This window comes from Crinia signifera, chromosome 1 (assembly GCF_055691185.1).
Source record: "Crinia signifera chromosome 1, ASM5569118v1, whole genome shotgun sequence".
Lineage (NCBI taxonomy): Eukaryota > Metazoa > Chordata > Amphibia > Anura > Myobatrachidae > Crinia > Crinia signifera.
In genome coordinates this window covers 470,118,489-470,134,440 of record NC_139217.1, presented here as the reverse complement: position 1 = coordinate 470,134,440, position 15,952 = coordinate 470,118,489, and the positions used below count along the sequence as shown (strand labels likewise).

The 15,952-nt window shown below is 50.2% G+C and overlaps 1 protein-coding gene and 1 pseudogene across 4 annotated transcripts in view; one reads left to right on the top strand and one right to left on the bottom strand.

The window, feature by feature from the left end:
* The window catches only part of LOC146023520 (aquaporin-7-like), a 76,792-nt gene extending 66,165 nt beyond the window's left edge, over positions 1–10,627 (top strand). For 3 of the 4 annotated variants that reach the window (XM_083155374.1, XM_083155372.1, XM_083155375.1), the window contains 2 exons: positions 3,049–3,266; positions 8,474–10,627. In XM_083155374.1, coding sequence (XP_083011500.1) covers positions 3,049–3,266; positions 8,474–8,648 — 393 coding nt within the window. In that variant the 3' untranslated portion in view covers positions 8,649–10,627. Of the gene's footprint in view, positions 1–3,048; positions 3,271–8,473 lie in introns of those variants that run through there. The other variant, XM_083155373.1, reaches the window with a different exon arrangement.
* A 3,568-nt stretch (positions 10,628–14,195) lies between these two features.
* On the bottom strand, positions 14,196–15,856 carry LOC146018796 (U3 small nucleolar ribonucleoprotein IMP3-like; annotated as a pseudogene).
* Between the last annotated feature and the right edge of the window lie 96 nt (positions 15,857–15,952).

The following is a 15,952-nucleotide window of genomic DNA, read 5'->3' as shown; positions in this document are numbered from 1 at the left end:
ACCACGAGCAGGTGCAATATTGGACATAGCGCTGCTGACCTGCTCGTCTAGCTGACTCTCTCCCGGCGGTGGCGTGTGTCTCCCTCCTGTTCCCGGCCATGCACACTAGATGGCAGAGTTGTCCGGTGGGCACATGGCCCAGCCCGCCACTGGCCGTTATGTCCCAGCGCAATGCGGAGAGTGCGTTCTTCAGTCTATAACACACAGACTCAGCAAGGATTGATACTCAGCAGTGGTCTGAGAGCAGAAAGCCGACACCCAGACAGAAAGAGAAGACGCCCCTTGTAAAATCGCCAATGCTTCGCAACTAGCGATGCATTCGCAAAAACTCAAATACGGACAGTTTTTCCATCTGCGGCAGAGTTGGGCTTCCACTAATTTGGTTAAGAATCATGCTGGAAGCAGTGGCGTCAAGAGGGGAGGGGGGCAGTGGGGAGAGAGATGACAGACTGCAGCAGCAGCAGCACAGCCTCTCTCCCCAGCTCAGCACACCCTGCTCAGTGCCGTGTGCTGACCTGGGGAGAGACAGACAGCTGCACAAACACACCCAGAAACCGCCATGGTTTTGACCCTAAATGCCAGCTTCCATTCAATACAACTGCCCCCCCCCCCCCCCCCCGCACAACAATTCAAGTCAGCGGACGAGCCGTGCAGCCTATGCGGTTGTAGCCTATGTACCACCCTGTCACTGACACAGCGCCACTGTGCCCAATCACTTCTGCCTCAGTGACAGGGGCGTGCTTTTATATAGGCAGAAAGCATGTCCCTGCCACCGAGGCACTGCTATAGGTGCCGCCTATACACCTTTTTTAAATGAGCTTTTACAGCCCGGTTCTCAGCCCTGCCCACTGCCCGCCCCTTTGTCTGTTACTATAATGTAGACAGCGGGAGGCACCGCTCTTGGTGCCTCCTAAACTAGTTTTAAAAAATGATTCTAATAATACAAAGCATATACTTATGACACATAATATGTGTCATAAGTATTTTCTTAGTATTTATTATTATATTAATAATGCTCAAAGACATCCATTGCCCTCTAAAAAAAGTACAAACATTAAAAGGCACAGGAACTTGCTTTGCATCTAAGCTATTAAGGTGCATGCTTCTGGATCCCAATTAATACCTGGATATATTTTAATATTTGCATAATTAATCAAAAGGTGGCTCCCACTCCAAAGGAGACTGTGTTACTAAACATTGTGGGTAAGAGCCAAATATAAATAAAAAATGATGGATTGTGTATGCAAGGCTGGACATCATCAATTGGTTTTATAAAGTATTGATACATTTTTTTGTGTATGGTATATGTGTATGATATTCTTTTAATTGATTAAATATTTGATAGATCAACACAGTGCGCTCTCTTTAATTTGTTTTAGTTTTTTTCTGAGTCAACATGCTTCAGGCATTTTACCATACCCAGAGTCCACGTGGATCCTAAAGTATAAAAAAATAATTAACTATATGTTGTGTCGACTATTGCCATGTCAACATGGGGATGACATATTGGCCCTTATTCAGATCTGATTCAGCACTGCAGGTGGGGCAGATGTAACATGTGCAGAGAGAGTTAGATTTGGTTGGGGTGTGTTGAAACTGAAATCTAAATTGCAGTGTAAAAATAAAGCAGCCAGTATTTACCCTGCACAGAAACAAAATAACTCGCACAAATCTAACTCTCTCTGCACATTACATCTGCCCCACCTGCAGTGCACATGGTTTTGCCCATTTTGAGAACAAATTTGGGTACTTGTGGAGTATCACGGCTCCCATCGCATGCCATCGCATGCCATCGCATGCCATATATAGTGGCATGCGATGCGATGCGATTTTTTACCGTTTTTTTACGTTTTTTGACAAAATTGTATGCGATCGCATACGATTTTGCACTGAAAAGCATCCAAATGCATTGGAATTAGTATTAAACATGTTCAATGGCCCCCAACTGGCATTTTTGAGGCTGTACCACCCCCACTATCAACGCGAACCCGAAGCGTGGCGAGCGCACGCGGACACCTGTGAAGCCCATGAGGGGACGCGGATACCTGTGAAGGGCTCGCTTCAGGCTCGGTGGCTCGCTGCGCTCGCCACACTTTCTATTCTCAACTCCACGCCGACATGGATAGTGGGGGTATGAAAAGGTCGCTGCGCTCGCCACGCTTCGGGTTCGCGTTGATAGTGGGGGTGGTACAGCCTCAAAAATGCCAGTTGGGGGCCATTGAACATGTTTAATACTAATTCCAATGCATTTGGATGCTTTTTAGTGCAAAATCGTATGCGATTGCATGCGATGCGATTTTTTTGCATACGATGGCCATCGTGGGAGCTGTGATACTCCACAAGTACCCAAATTTGTGCTGCGATCAGATCTGAATGTGGGCCATTGGCTGTATACTCAGTACGGCTGCATCCAGCAAGAGGCTGGTGCTATATAAATAAATGGTAACGTATAATTAGAGTGACTAATTGAGGAAAACAACGTAGAAGGTTTTTCCATTGTGAAATTTTTCTAAGTGCCATTAACTCTTTGTAGGCGGTGTGTGGTGTCTCCTATTGTTTGTGTAAGTGTGAACGTGTACATTTGTGCTTTCTGCATTTATATACCTAATAATAATGGTTTAAGAACTGTATGTAAACTGAATATACGCCATACAAACCAACGCAACAGCCTTGCGCAAATAATATGCTGAGAACACCCCTCCCTTTAATAACTTACGTTACATGTGAATTCTGCCCGAAATTGTCTGCTGTAATATCAGAAACACACTGTTGCTGCCATTCGACAGCTATGTTGCCAGGAAGTGAATAATAGCAATGTTTGTAACCATGGAAACACCTTTGCTTATAAATGTTGCAAAGGGATAGCGCTCTCACTAAATAAAGTGCTTTGCAATTGTAGATACAAAATAAACTGGACAAGTATTCTGATGTCAAATGTCACAACACATTTGGGAGTTTTCAACAGGGGATATCAGGCAGAAGTCCTATAGTATGGAGAGATGTTCCAGTAAATTGCATAATGACGCGTCCCTTGTGTTATTGCTGCAGGTGATTGGTACAGCTGCCCTGTTGCTATGTATTCTGGCAATCAATGATAAGAAGAATAACGCCGCTCTGGACGGAACACAGGCCGTGGTGGTTGGGCTCCTGGTGACGGTCATCGGGATGTCCATGGGAATGAATTCTGGATACGCCATCAACCCAGCCCGGGACCTGGGGCCGCGGCTCTTCACCGCTGCTGCGGGATGGGGCCTGGAAGTCTTCAGGTGATAAGCTACAGCAAATCCTCCTCATTTACGGGGGTCCCTTTAAGAGATCCCCAAAATATATTATAATGCAGCTTGGCCACATAATAGCAATAACACGTTCCCCACATTATTTAATTTTTAAGTTTTACGACCATAGTTGGATTTTGAGGGTATCCAGTTGATTGGTCTACAGTGTACATTGACAAAAGGTTGACAATCAAAACGTCGACATGAAAAAGGTTGACACATGATTTTTTCCCTTTGTTTTCTTGAATTTTGGGACTTTTTCAAACTACAGCATCCATGTGGACTCCGATTGGGAATGGTCTGAAGAGCCACTTCCAAATGACTAGGTGTCGACATTGACACCAAAAACATGAAAATCCCGTGTCAACCTTTTCATGTGTTAACATTTTCCATGTCGACATTTTACTTCTGTTGAACTTTTATCACCATTGCACTAAGGGTATGGGTCATAGGGTTGACACTATAAAAGGTTGACAAACATTAGGTCGACCACTAAAGGTCAACACATGAAATAGGTCGACATGGCAGAAGGTCGATACAAGCATAATTTCGGCAATGGGAATGTCAACAGTCAAACGGCAAGTTTTTCAAGTTTATTTTTGGTCCAGAATTTCAACGTTAGTCAAAATTACATGTTGTCAGTCTCGACCTTTTTGATCGTCGACCTTTTTGACTATCGACATTTTGTCAATATTTTGCAACCAGCAACAAAATGCAGATAAAGAACCAATAATATCTCACAAATAATTTGCTTGTCTTGGCTCAGTGTATCACTAAAACGGTCAGATCCCCCCAGAAACATGCCGTGTCGGCAGCAATGTCAGCAAGTCACCGCGCGAAGCCAGACTCCCAGATCTCGGCAGGACTAGACGCTTAGTAAATCATGACTTTGCATTCTTCTTATTGGGTCGTTAATAACAATTATCTGAGCACACAGGGTGACAGGTATCATACAGCCGACACACGGTGGCAAGATAACCGGGCTCCCTGCCTGCACTGTGCCTGTTCCATGAATATGTGGTCACGCCTGTGTTATCGCACATGTGTGATTAGACGCTGCCAGCGCGATATTGTGCCCATTTACCAGAAGAACGTTTGACAAAGGTTTACTTTAAGGAGGCCGGATCACAGATCACATGGGTCGCGTCCTTTGCAGATTCAGCCAATGAGAACGGCGTTCTGATAATAGAGATGTATGCAGAGTACTAGATAGCACTAGGCTGGCGGCGCTGAGCGACCTATACCAGGCTGCTTAAGGTCATCAGTGTAATGTCCTATAAATAAGTCACGGCCCTGTGTTCTGTCACAGCTGTTGTATGGCTACAGAATCCGCAGTGCAGTGTAACCCTTAACGTGGGCTCTGAGTCAAATTTGTATATAGTATTATTCATGGATTTATATTATAATCCTGTATGAGACACTCGCCTTGTACAGAGCACTTGGTGGTGACTGGGAGTTATATAGTGGGAGGAGCAGGGTCTCCAGCAGCACAGAGTATATCAGGAGATGAGTGATGTGTCAGTGAGGACAGGGCTGCATGTGACAGGGGCAGTGACGTGATGTGAGGAGGGGAATGGAGGCAGCAGGAAGCCACAGACTGAGAGTTATATAGTGGGAGAAGCAGGGTCCCCAGCAGCACAGAGTATATCAGGAGATGAGTGATGTGTCAGTGAGGACTGGGCTGCATGTGACAGGGGCAGTGACATGGATGTGAGGAGGGAAATGGAGGCAGCAGGAAGCCACAGACTGAGAGTTATATAGTGGGAGGCGCAGGGTCCCCAGCAGCACAGAGTATATCAGGAGATGAGTGATGTGTCAGTGAGGACAGGGCTGCATGTGACAGGGGCAGTGACATGATATGAGACGGAGAATGGGGGCAGCAGGAAGCCACAGACTGAGAGTTATATAGTGGGAGGAGCAGGGTCCCCAGCAGCACAGAGTATATCAGGAGATGGGTGATGTGTCAGTGAGGACAGTGCTGCATGTGACAGGGGCAGTGACATGATGTGAGGAGGGGAATGGAGGCAGCAGGAAGCCACAGCCTGAGAGTTATATAGTGGGAGGAGCAGGGTCCCCAGAAGCACAGAGTATATCAGGAGATGAGTGATGTGTCAGTGAGGACAGGGCTGCATGTGACAGGGGCAGTGACATGATGTGAGGAGGGGAATGGAGGCAGCAGGATGCCACAGACTGAGAGTTATATAGTGGGAGGAGCAGGGTCCCCAGCAGCACAGAGTATAACAGGAGATGAGGGATGTGTCAGTGAGGACAGGGCTGCATGTGACAGGGGCAGTGACATGATGTGAGGAGGGGAATGGGGGCAGCAGGAAGCCACAGACTGAGTTATATAGTGGGAGGAGCAGGGTCCCAGCAGCACAGAGTATATCAGGAGATGAGAGATGCGTCAGTGAGGACAGGGCTGCATGTGACAGGGGCAGTGACATGGTGTGAGAGGGAAATGGAGGCAGCAGGAAGCCACAGACTGAGAATTATATAGTGGGAGGAGCAGGGTCCCCAGCAGCACAGAGTATATCAGGAGATGGGTGATGTGTCAGTGAGGACAGTGCTGCATGTGACAGGGGCAGTAACATGATTTGAGGAGGGGAATGTGGGCAGCAGGAAGCCACAGACTGAGAGTTATATAGTGGGAGGAGCAGGGTCCCCAGCAGCACAGAGTATATCAGGAGATGAGTGATGTGTCAGTGAGGACAGGGCTGCATGTGACGGGGGCAGTGACATGATGTGAGGAGGGGAATGGAGGCAGCAGGAAGCCACAGACTGAGAGTTATATAGTGGGAGGAGCAGGGTCCCCAGCAGCACAGAGTATATCAGGAGATGAGGGATGTGTCAGTGAGGACAGGGCTACATGTGACAGGGGCAGTGACATGATGTGAGGAGGGGAATGGAGGCAGCAGGAAGCCACAGACTGAGAGTTATATAGTGGGAGGAGCAGGGTCCCCAGCAGCACAGAGTATATCAGGAGATGAGGGATGTGTCAGTGAGGACAGGGCTGCATGTGACAGGGGCAGTGACATGATGTGAGGAGGGGAATGGAGGCAGCAGGAAGCCACAGACTGATAGTCATATAGTGGGAGGAACAGGGTCCCCAGAAGCACAGAGTATATCAGGAGATGAGTGATGTGTCAGTGAGGACAGGGCTGCATGTGACAGGGGCAGTGAGATGATGTGAGGAGGGGAATGGAGGCAGCAGGATGCCACAGACTGAGAGTTATATAGTGGGAGGAGCAGGGTCCCAAGCAGCACAGAGTATAACAGGAGATGAGGGATGTGTCAGTGAGGACAGGGCTGCATGTGACAGTGGCAGTGACATGATGTGAGGAGGGGAATGGGGGCAGCAGGAAGCCACAGACTGAGTTATATAGTGGGAGGAGCAGGGTCCCAGCAGCACAGAGTATATCAGGAGATGAGAGATGCGTCAGTGAGGACAGGGCTGCATGTGACAGGGGCAGTGACATGGTGTGAGAGGGAAATGGAGGCAGCAGGAAGCCACAGACTGAGAATTATATAATGGGAGGAGCAGGGTCCCCAGCAGCACAGAGTATATCAGGAGATGAGTGATGTGTCAGTGAGGACAGGGCTGCATGTGACAGGGGCAGTGACATGATGTGAGGAGGGGAATGGGGGCAGCAGGAAGCCACAGACTGAGAGTTATATAGTGGCAGTAGCAGGGTCCCCAGCAGCACAGAGTATATCAGGAGATGAGTGATGTGTCAGTGAGGACAGGGCTGCATGTGACAGGGGCAGTTACATGATGTGAGGAGGGGAATGGAGGCAGCAGGAAGCCACAGACTGAGAGTTATATAGTGGGAGGAGCAGGGTCCCCCAGCAGCACAGAGTATATCAGGAGATGAGTGAAGTGTCAGTGAGGACAGGGCTGCATGTGACAGGGGCAGTGACATGATGTGAGGAGGGGAATGGAGGCAGCAGGAAGCCACAGCCTGAGAGTTATATAGTGGGAGGAGAAGGGTCCCCAGCAGCACAGAGTATATCAGGAGATGGGGGATGTGTCAGTAAGGAGGGGGCTGCATGTGACAGGGGCAGTGACATGGATGTGAGGAGGGGAATGGAGGCAGCAGGAAGCCACAGACTGAGTTATATAGTGGGAGGAGCAGGGTCCCCTAGCAGCACAGAGTATATCAGGAGATGGGGGATGTGTCAGTAAGGAGGGGGCTGCATGTGACAGGGGCAGTGACATGGATGTGAGGAGGGGAATGGAGGCAGCAGGAAGCCACAGACTGAGATATATATAGTGGGAGGCGCAGGGTCCCCAGCAGCACAGAGTATATCAGGAGATGAGTGCTGGGTCAGTAAGTACAGGGCTGCATGTGACAGGGGAAGTGACATGATGTGAGGAGGGGAATGGAGGCAGCAGGAAGCCACAGACCGAGCATTATATAGTGGGAGGAGCAGGGTCCCCAGCAGCACAGAGTATATCAGGAGATGAGTGATGTGTCAGTGAGGACAGGTCTGCATGTGACAGGGGCAGTGACATGATGTGAGGAGGGGAATAGAGGCAGCAGGAAGCCACAGACTGAGGGTTATATAGTGGGAGGAGCAGGGTCCCCAGCAGCACAGAGTATATAAGGAGATGAGTGATGTATCAGTGAGGACGGGGCTGCATGTGACAGGGGCAGTGACATGATGTGAGGAGGGGAATGGGGGCAGCAGGAAGCCACAGACTGAGAGTTATATAGTAGGAGGAGCAGGGTCCCCAGCAGCACAGAGTATATCAGGAGATGAGTGATGTGTCAGTGAGGACAGGGGCAGTGACATGATGTGAGAAGGGGAATGGAGGCAGCAGGAAGCCACAGACTGAGAGTTATATAGTAGGAGGAGCAGGGTCCCCAGCAGCACAGAGTATATCAGGAGATGAGTGATGTGTCAGTGAGGACAGGGCTGCATGTGACAGGGGCAGTGACATGATGTGAGAAGGGGAATGGAGGCAGCAGGAAGCCACAGACTGAGAGTTATATAGTAGGAGGAGCAGGGTCCCCAGCAGCACAGAGTATATCAGGAGATGAGTGATGTGTCAGTGAGGACAGGGCTGCATGTGACAGGGGCAGTGACATGATGTGAGGAGGGTAATGGGGGCAGCAGGAAGCCACAGACTTAGAGTTATATAATGAGGTGGAGTCAGTCAGTAACTTATAATGAATACTTCTTGTCATCCACTCTAGGGCTGGGAATTACTGGTGTTGGGTGCCGATTGTGGCCCCCATGGTGGGCAGTGTGACTGGTGCCTTCCTGTACCAGCTGCTGGTGGGATTACACCATCAGCCAGCGGAGGAGAAGATGCTGGATGAGATGGAGAAAGGGACCTCAGACATGGAGACGAACTGTGAATACATGTGACGCTGGGGACAGAACATCCCTATGGCAGACAAGGACTAATATACCCAGAGAGACCGGTCACAGCGCTCACATGCTGGGCTGCCCACCAGAGGCATATTCTGTATATAACTACACTGACATGTACATACTGTACGTCTGGGAGAGGACACCGGCCTCCTGTCAGGACATTACTATCATTATTTGTTTATCTGTCATTAATTTATAATCTCTGTATATTGTCATTTCCTCTCCCATGAGTACAGTGCAGAATGTCAGTCTGACTGCGCGAACGTCACTGCCCCCTAGTGGTGCAGGACAGGTATTGTATTTAAATATCGATGTCATTGGCTTTCATTATGTTTAAAAATACGTTTCCATAATATATTACACAAAGTATTCGAAGCTATGAACTGAAGAGCACATGCTGTAAGGATTCCACCAGGAACGAGGTTATGTCCACCCCGAGTTATAACATAATATATAACGGCCTGACCTCAACTTTTTTTAAATCAAGATAATTATTTAAATCATACACTGAAGCCGGTTTGTGAGAGTTCCAGAAAACAGGGGCATGCTGGACACATTTTCTGGGCGTGCCGAAGGCTGGGGCTGCGTTCTCGTCTGCAGTGGATAGTTACCCCAGCTATCCGCAGTAACCGGTTGGTTATATAGATGTCTATTGTTCTCACAGTGGACCTGATGCTGCATCTTCAGGCATCAGATCGCACAGACCGATCTAACGTAAGAAACTTCGGTACTTGTTTCCTAGCACTGCGCCACCGATTTAAATGTATGCAATCGGGTTGCAAAAATCGGGTCAATCGCATGCGATGCGATCGACCCGACCAACTCGATTTTTTACATTGGAACCAATGTTAAATGGTCCCTGAGACCCCATTTTTCATTGTATACCCCCCCATTGTTAACGCCACGATCAACGTGAACCCGAAGAGTGGAGAGCCCGCGAGGGGCGGCGGTACGCTTCCTCCGACCTTTTCATACCCCCATTATCCACGTCGGCGTGGAGTTGACTTTATATAGTGTGGCGAACGCAGCGAGCCAACGAGCCCGAAGCTTGGCGAGCCCCGCGTGGGGACGCGAATTACTTCAGACGTATTACGCGTCCGCTCGCCACGCTTCGGGCTCGGCACACTATATAAAATCAACTCCACGCCGACGTGGATAGTGGGGTGTGAAAAGGTGGAAGGACCCGATTTTAACATTGTCGGGAAAGCTGTTAAAAAGCCCGAAGTCGGGTCAGTCGGGTCCCATCGCATACCTTAAGTTAAGGTATGCGATGGGACCCGACGGGCGCCCTGCTAGGAAACAAGTACCGAAACTTCTTGTGGCTTCTGCATAATTCGCACAGCTGCTGCAACAGAGACGCAATAAGCGAGATCGGCCAAGTGCCCCTTATGCCGTCAAATTCAATGGTTTATAGAAAGGTTCATTGAAATGTTGTTTCTGGTGATCTAGTTATTGTTCCTGGGCACTTACAATGTACTTAGGAATGATAGTGACAGCATTCTGTTACCATCTTCTCTGCATTTGCCATGTACCTGGTGCAGTTATAGCTGGGCTATTGGAAACATTAGTATTATGTGTGTGACTTTGCACTTACAGTACCTGGGAAACCAGGGACACTCAATCCTTTCTCACTGCCGCCGGGGACACGTGATCTTTCCTCTCTACCTCCAGGGACACGTGATCCTTACTTACTGCCACCGCTGTGGAACTACACATCCCAGGATGCACTGCCACAGTTGGAGCATATCCATACAGCAGGTCTGTGTCAGTGCATGCTGGGCCCTGTAGTTCCAACACAGCTGTAGAGCTGCTATAATAGATCGGTTTGTAATTCGGTACTTGTGTATTTTGGCGGCGCCCCCGATGTGCATCGCGCAATGTTTTTATCGCATCGCATGCCATGCACCCGATGGCATGCGATGCAACGCGATTTTTGCCCCCTATGCGATGAAACATTGTATAAGCACCCTAAAGGGTGCTTTTAAGCACCCGAATGGGTGCTTACAATGTTAAATGCACCCCCATGCCACCCCCCCCCCACTATAAACGTGAACCCGAAGCGTGGCGAGCCCGAGAGGGACGGCGGTACGCGTCCTCCGACCTTTTCATACCCCCACTATCCACGTCGGTGTGGAGTTGAGAATAGAAAGTGTGTCGAGCGCAGCGAGCCACCGAGCCCGAAGCGTGGCGAGCGCAGCGAGCCCCGCGTGGGGACGCGGATACCTTCCCAGGTATCTGCGTCCGCTTGCCACGCTTCGGGCTCAGTGGCTCGCTGCGCTCGCCACACTTTCTATTCTCAGCTCCACACCGACGTGGATAGTGGGGGTATGAAAAGGTCGGAGGACGCGTACCGCCGCCGCTTGCCACGCTTCGGGTTCACGTTTATAGTGGGGGGGGGGGTGGCGTGGGGGTGCATTTAACATTGTAAGCACCCATTAGGGTGCTTATACAATGTTTAATCGCATCGCATCGCATTGTAGGGCATTGTATGCCATATACAGTGTCATACAATTTTAAAATTGTATGACATTGTACAATATCGCGCGATATCGCATCACATCGCATACTTTATGGTATGCGATGCAATGGGCGCTGCCAAAATACACAAGTACCTGTAATTCTATTAGTCTTTTGCTGCAACGAAAATACATTCTGTAAGTTTACATTTCCATCATGTGTATTTTATAAAATAATACAGAATATAAAAAAAATAAATAAAGATGAGACTCAAGACAAGTCACACCCCCAATCACCTCTGTATAACACGTGTCCTGAGAGTGAGGGGACGCCGGGACTGTCTGTATTACACGTGTCCTAAAAGAGTGAGGGGACGCCGGGACTGTCTGTATTACACGTGTCCTGAGAGTGAGGGGACGCCGGGACTGTCTGTATTACACGTGTCCTGAGAGTGAGGGGACGCCGGGACTGTCTGTATTACACGTGTCCTGAGAGTGAGGGGACGCCGGGACTGTCTGTATTACACGTGTCCTGAGAGTGAGGGGACGCCGGGACTGTCTGCATTACACGTGTCCTGAGAGTGAGGGGACGCTGGGACTGTCTGTATTACACGTGTCCTGAGAGTGAGGGGACGCCGGGACTGTCTGTATTACACGTGTCCTGAGAGTGAGGGGACGCCGGGACTGTCTGTATTACACGTGTCCTGAGAGTGAGGGGACGCCGGGACTGTCTGTATTACACGTGTCCTGAGAGCGAGGGGACGCCGGGTCTGTCTGTGTTACACGTGTCCTGAGAGTGAGGGGACGCTGGGACTGTCTGTATTACACGTGTCCTGAGAGTGAGGGGACGCCGGGACTGTCTGTATTACACGTGTCCTGAGAGTGAGGGGACGCTGGGACTGTCTGTATTACACGTGTCCTGAGAGTGAGGGGACGCCGGGACTGTCTGTATTACACGTGTCCTGAGAGTGAGGGGACGCTGGGACTGTCTGTATCACACATGTCCTGAGAGTGAGGGGACGCCGGGACTGTCTGTATTACACGTGTCCTGAGAGTGAGAGGACGCCGGGACTGTCTGTATTACACGTGTCCTGAGAGTGAGGGGATGCCGGGACTGTCTGCATTACACGTGTCCTGAGAGTGAGAGGACGCCGGGACTGTCTGTATTACACGTGTCCTGAGAGCGAGGGGATGCCGGGACTGTCTGCATTACACGTGTCCTGAGAGTGAGGGGACGCCGGGACTGTCTGTATTACACGTGTCCTGAGAGCGAGGGGATGCCGGGACTGTCTGCATTACACGTGTCCTGAGAGTGAGGGGACGCCGGGACTGTCTGTATTACACGTGTCCTGAGAGTGAGGGGACGCCGGGACTGTCTGTATTACACATGTCCTGAGAGTGAGGGGACGCCGGGGCTGTCTGTATTACACGTGTCCTGACAGTGAGGGGACGCCGGGACTGTCTGTATTACACGTGTCCTGAGAGTGAGGGGACGCTGGGACTGTCTGTATCACACATGTCCTGAGAGTGAGGGGACACCGGGACTGTCTGTATTACACGTGTCCTGAGAGCGAGGGGATGCCGGGACTGTCTGCATTACACGTGTCCTGAGAGTGAGGGGACGCCGGGACTGTCTGTATTACACGTGTCCTGAGAGTGAGGGGACGCCGGGACTGTCTGTATTACACGTGTCCTGAGAGCGAGGGGATGCCGGGACTGTCTGCATTACACGTGTCCTGAGAGTGAGGGGACGCCGGGACTGTCTGTATTACACGTGTCCTGAGAGTGAGGGGACGCCGGGACTGTCTGTATTACACATGTCCTGAGAGTGAGGGGACGCCGGGGCTGTCTGTATAACACGTGTCCTGACAGTGAGGGGACGCCGGGACTGTCTGTATTACACGTGTCCTGAGAGTGAGGGGACGCTGGGACTGTCTGTATCACACATGTCCTGAGAGTGAGGGGACACCGGGACTGTCTGTATAACACGTGTCCTGAGAGTGAGGGGACGCCGGGACTGTCTGTATTACACGTGTCCTGAGAGTGAGGGGATGCCGGGACTGTCTGTATTACACGTGTCCTGAGAGTGAGGGGACGCCGGGACTGTCTGTATTACACGTGTCCTGAGAGTGAGGGGACGCTGGGACTGTCTGTATTACACGTGTCCTGAGAGTGAGAGGACGCGGGACTGTCTGTATTACACGTGTCCTCGGAGACACCAGGACTGGCTGCGTATCGCTGTTAGACTTATAGGGATTTATCTGTATGTAATCACATTGTGTAGGTGAGTACAATGTAGATTTATAGGTGTAAGGCTCCAGTGATGCTGGTGATAGAACAGCTAATAACAAACAAATAAAACCATAACTATAAAATTCAAGTGCGTCTAACTACAGACATAGTAACGGGATTAGGAAGCAGAAAGGGGCACATTTATTAACCATGTGAGTTTTATTTATGTTGGCATGTTGCCCATAGCAACCAGATTCTATTATATATAAAATAAATAATACACTGATTGGTTGCTACGGGCAACATCCCATCTTCATCATAACTCCTGTCTTAATAAATTTACCCAGAAGAGTCTTAACCCTTTGCGTGCCAACGTCGCTGTGAGAGATGTGCAAAATATCCGCTAAATACGCCAGCGCCGCTCACAGTTCTGCCGAGGCGCAATATTAAATAAACTTCAATGAAATGGACTTCAGATGATTGGCTGACAGCAACGATACCACTCACACACGGAGAGACTTGTGCCAGAGATTCAGCACAAGAGATGTAACATCTGTCACAGAATAACCTCTGGGACCGGTCCTGGTTCCCAAAATACAGGGAACAAAAGGAGTATGGGTCCTCCTGCATTTTGGAAACCAACACCGGCTCAAGCAGCCATCAGGGGAATAACACAGCGGGGGGACACTTTTTAGATAAGGTCCCGCGACCAAAGCAGGACCTCTCTGGCTGGCCAGCCTGACGCTGTCCCTGGCGCCAGGCTGATGGTGAATATTAAAAACATTGGTGGCCAGAGCACACTCTACAACCCCCCCCCCTCTCCAAACATTGGCGCTATAGTGTCCCCCCAGCGCTACATCCCCAGGTCGAAGCCCTCCCCCTTCTCGTTATACTCCAGGACGTGCTGCCTGATCTTGGAGGAGGCCACCCAGGTGACGAAGTCCTCCATGTTGCGGGCCACCAGGAAGGCCGAGTCTAACACCACCTTGGGTCCCACACGGATGTGTCTTCGCTCGACGAAGGTGATAGCGGTCTTCAGGTTGTGGCCATCCAGGGCTTCACGACGATGCTAGGCAGCCGACGGTGGCAGAAGGACGAGGCTGAGACCGTGTGGCACAGCTGCGGGTTCTGTCAGGTGGGGAGCAGGCCCAGGATGTAGAGCTTCTCCAGCAGGCGGGCGGTGCTCTGCACCTGGAACGGCTCCTTCTCGTCCATCTTGGAGATCTTGTGCACCAGCTCCCGTCCGGCTCAGCTTGTAGGCCTTCCGCCGGAACTTCTGCAGCAATGATGTCAGCCTTGATCAGCAGCTTCTGCTTGTGGTAATTCACCTTCCACACCATGGTGCAGAGAAGCCGGTTCTACTGCAAGCAGATCCGGGGGCTCCAGTGATTGCTCAGGCCACCACACACGCGGAGATGTGTGGGTCTTCTGAGCGATCATAACAAGCAGTTCTGTATCACGGTCCCATGGGGCCGTGCATTCATATCGCCGTGTGGGCTACACCCCCCCCCCCCGATAGTCAGTCACTTTCTGAGCGATGTAACAAAATTATATGAAATCGCTCAGAAAGTTGCTGAATAATCGCTCCGTGTGTAGGGCCCAGGGTTAAGCTGGGTACACATTAGACATCTCTTTCAAAGGACAATCCGACAAGTCTGGAACGACAAGTCATGTACATCGTCCAGTGTGTGCTCTCGATCACAGTCGTTGCACATTCCCACTGGTCACTTTTACCGGAGCAGGAAGATATGAACGCATTGTTAAATACGCCTGATGTGGCCACTGACCATATCTTCTGCAAGATTGCACAGTGTGTATGCACAATATCATTTATCCAGGAGTTCCAGGGCTGACATTGCATCGTTTGTACGTGGTCTACCATTTACCCAGCTTTAAGGAGTCCACTACCCCCAGTTGACATAGACAGGGAGTCTGTGAACCAGAGACCTCGTATGGAATGTCGGCAGTAACGAAGGATGGGGGAATAGACGCACCTTTAGGACTTTTCATGGTCACGTTTACCAGAGAGAACTGCAGTGGGCACAGTGTGGATGGGACTAGTGCTGTATTACAGAGCTGAGGAAGGAATATTAGTACATGTGTCAGGTCCTGATATCTGCAATCAATAAACCGTCCTGATGCGGGGACTCTAATGCACTCACTGATAAGGAGTGAGTCCTATTATCACATAGGAGATAACATAAACCTCAGCACACTACTAATCTCATTTACACAAACAAGTGTTCACACCTAGACACAAAAGCAATGGGCAAACAGTGGCCGCCAACAACCTTTTATGGCCGAAATTATCAGTAAGGAGAGAGTCTATTGACTGCAATTACAAGTCCTCAGGGCCGGCTTTACCACTAGGCAGCTTTAGGCAGCTGCCTAGGGCGCCGGGATCTAGGGGGGCACCACCAAGTCTGCCTATCAAAAAATCAAGGATGTCTGTGAGGATCCTTGTTGTACTTAATGCAGGTGGCGGCTGTGGAACTTCTACGACCTCACCTCCATACTTCCTCTTGAGGCTTACAGCCCTATTTTGCTGCCTTCTCTTCCTGTACTCTGTTGTGGCCGGCAAAGGGGAGGGTGCTGGGGGCCTCCAGAGAA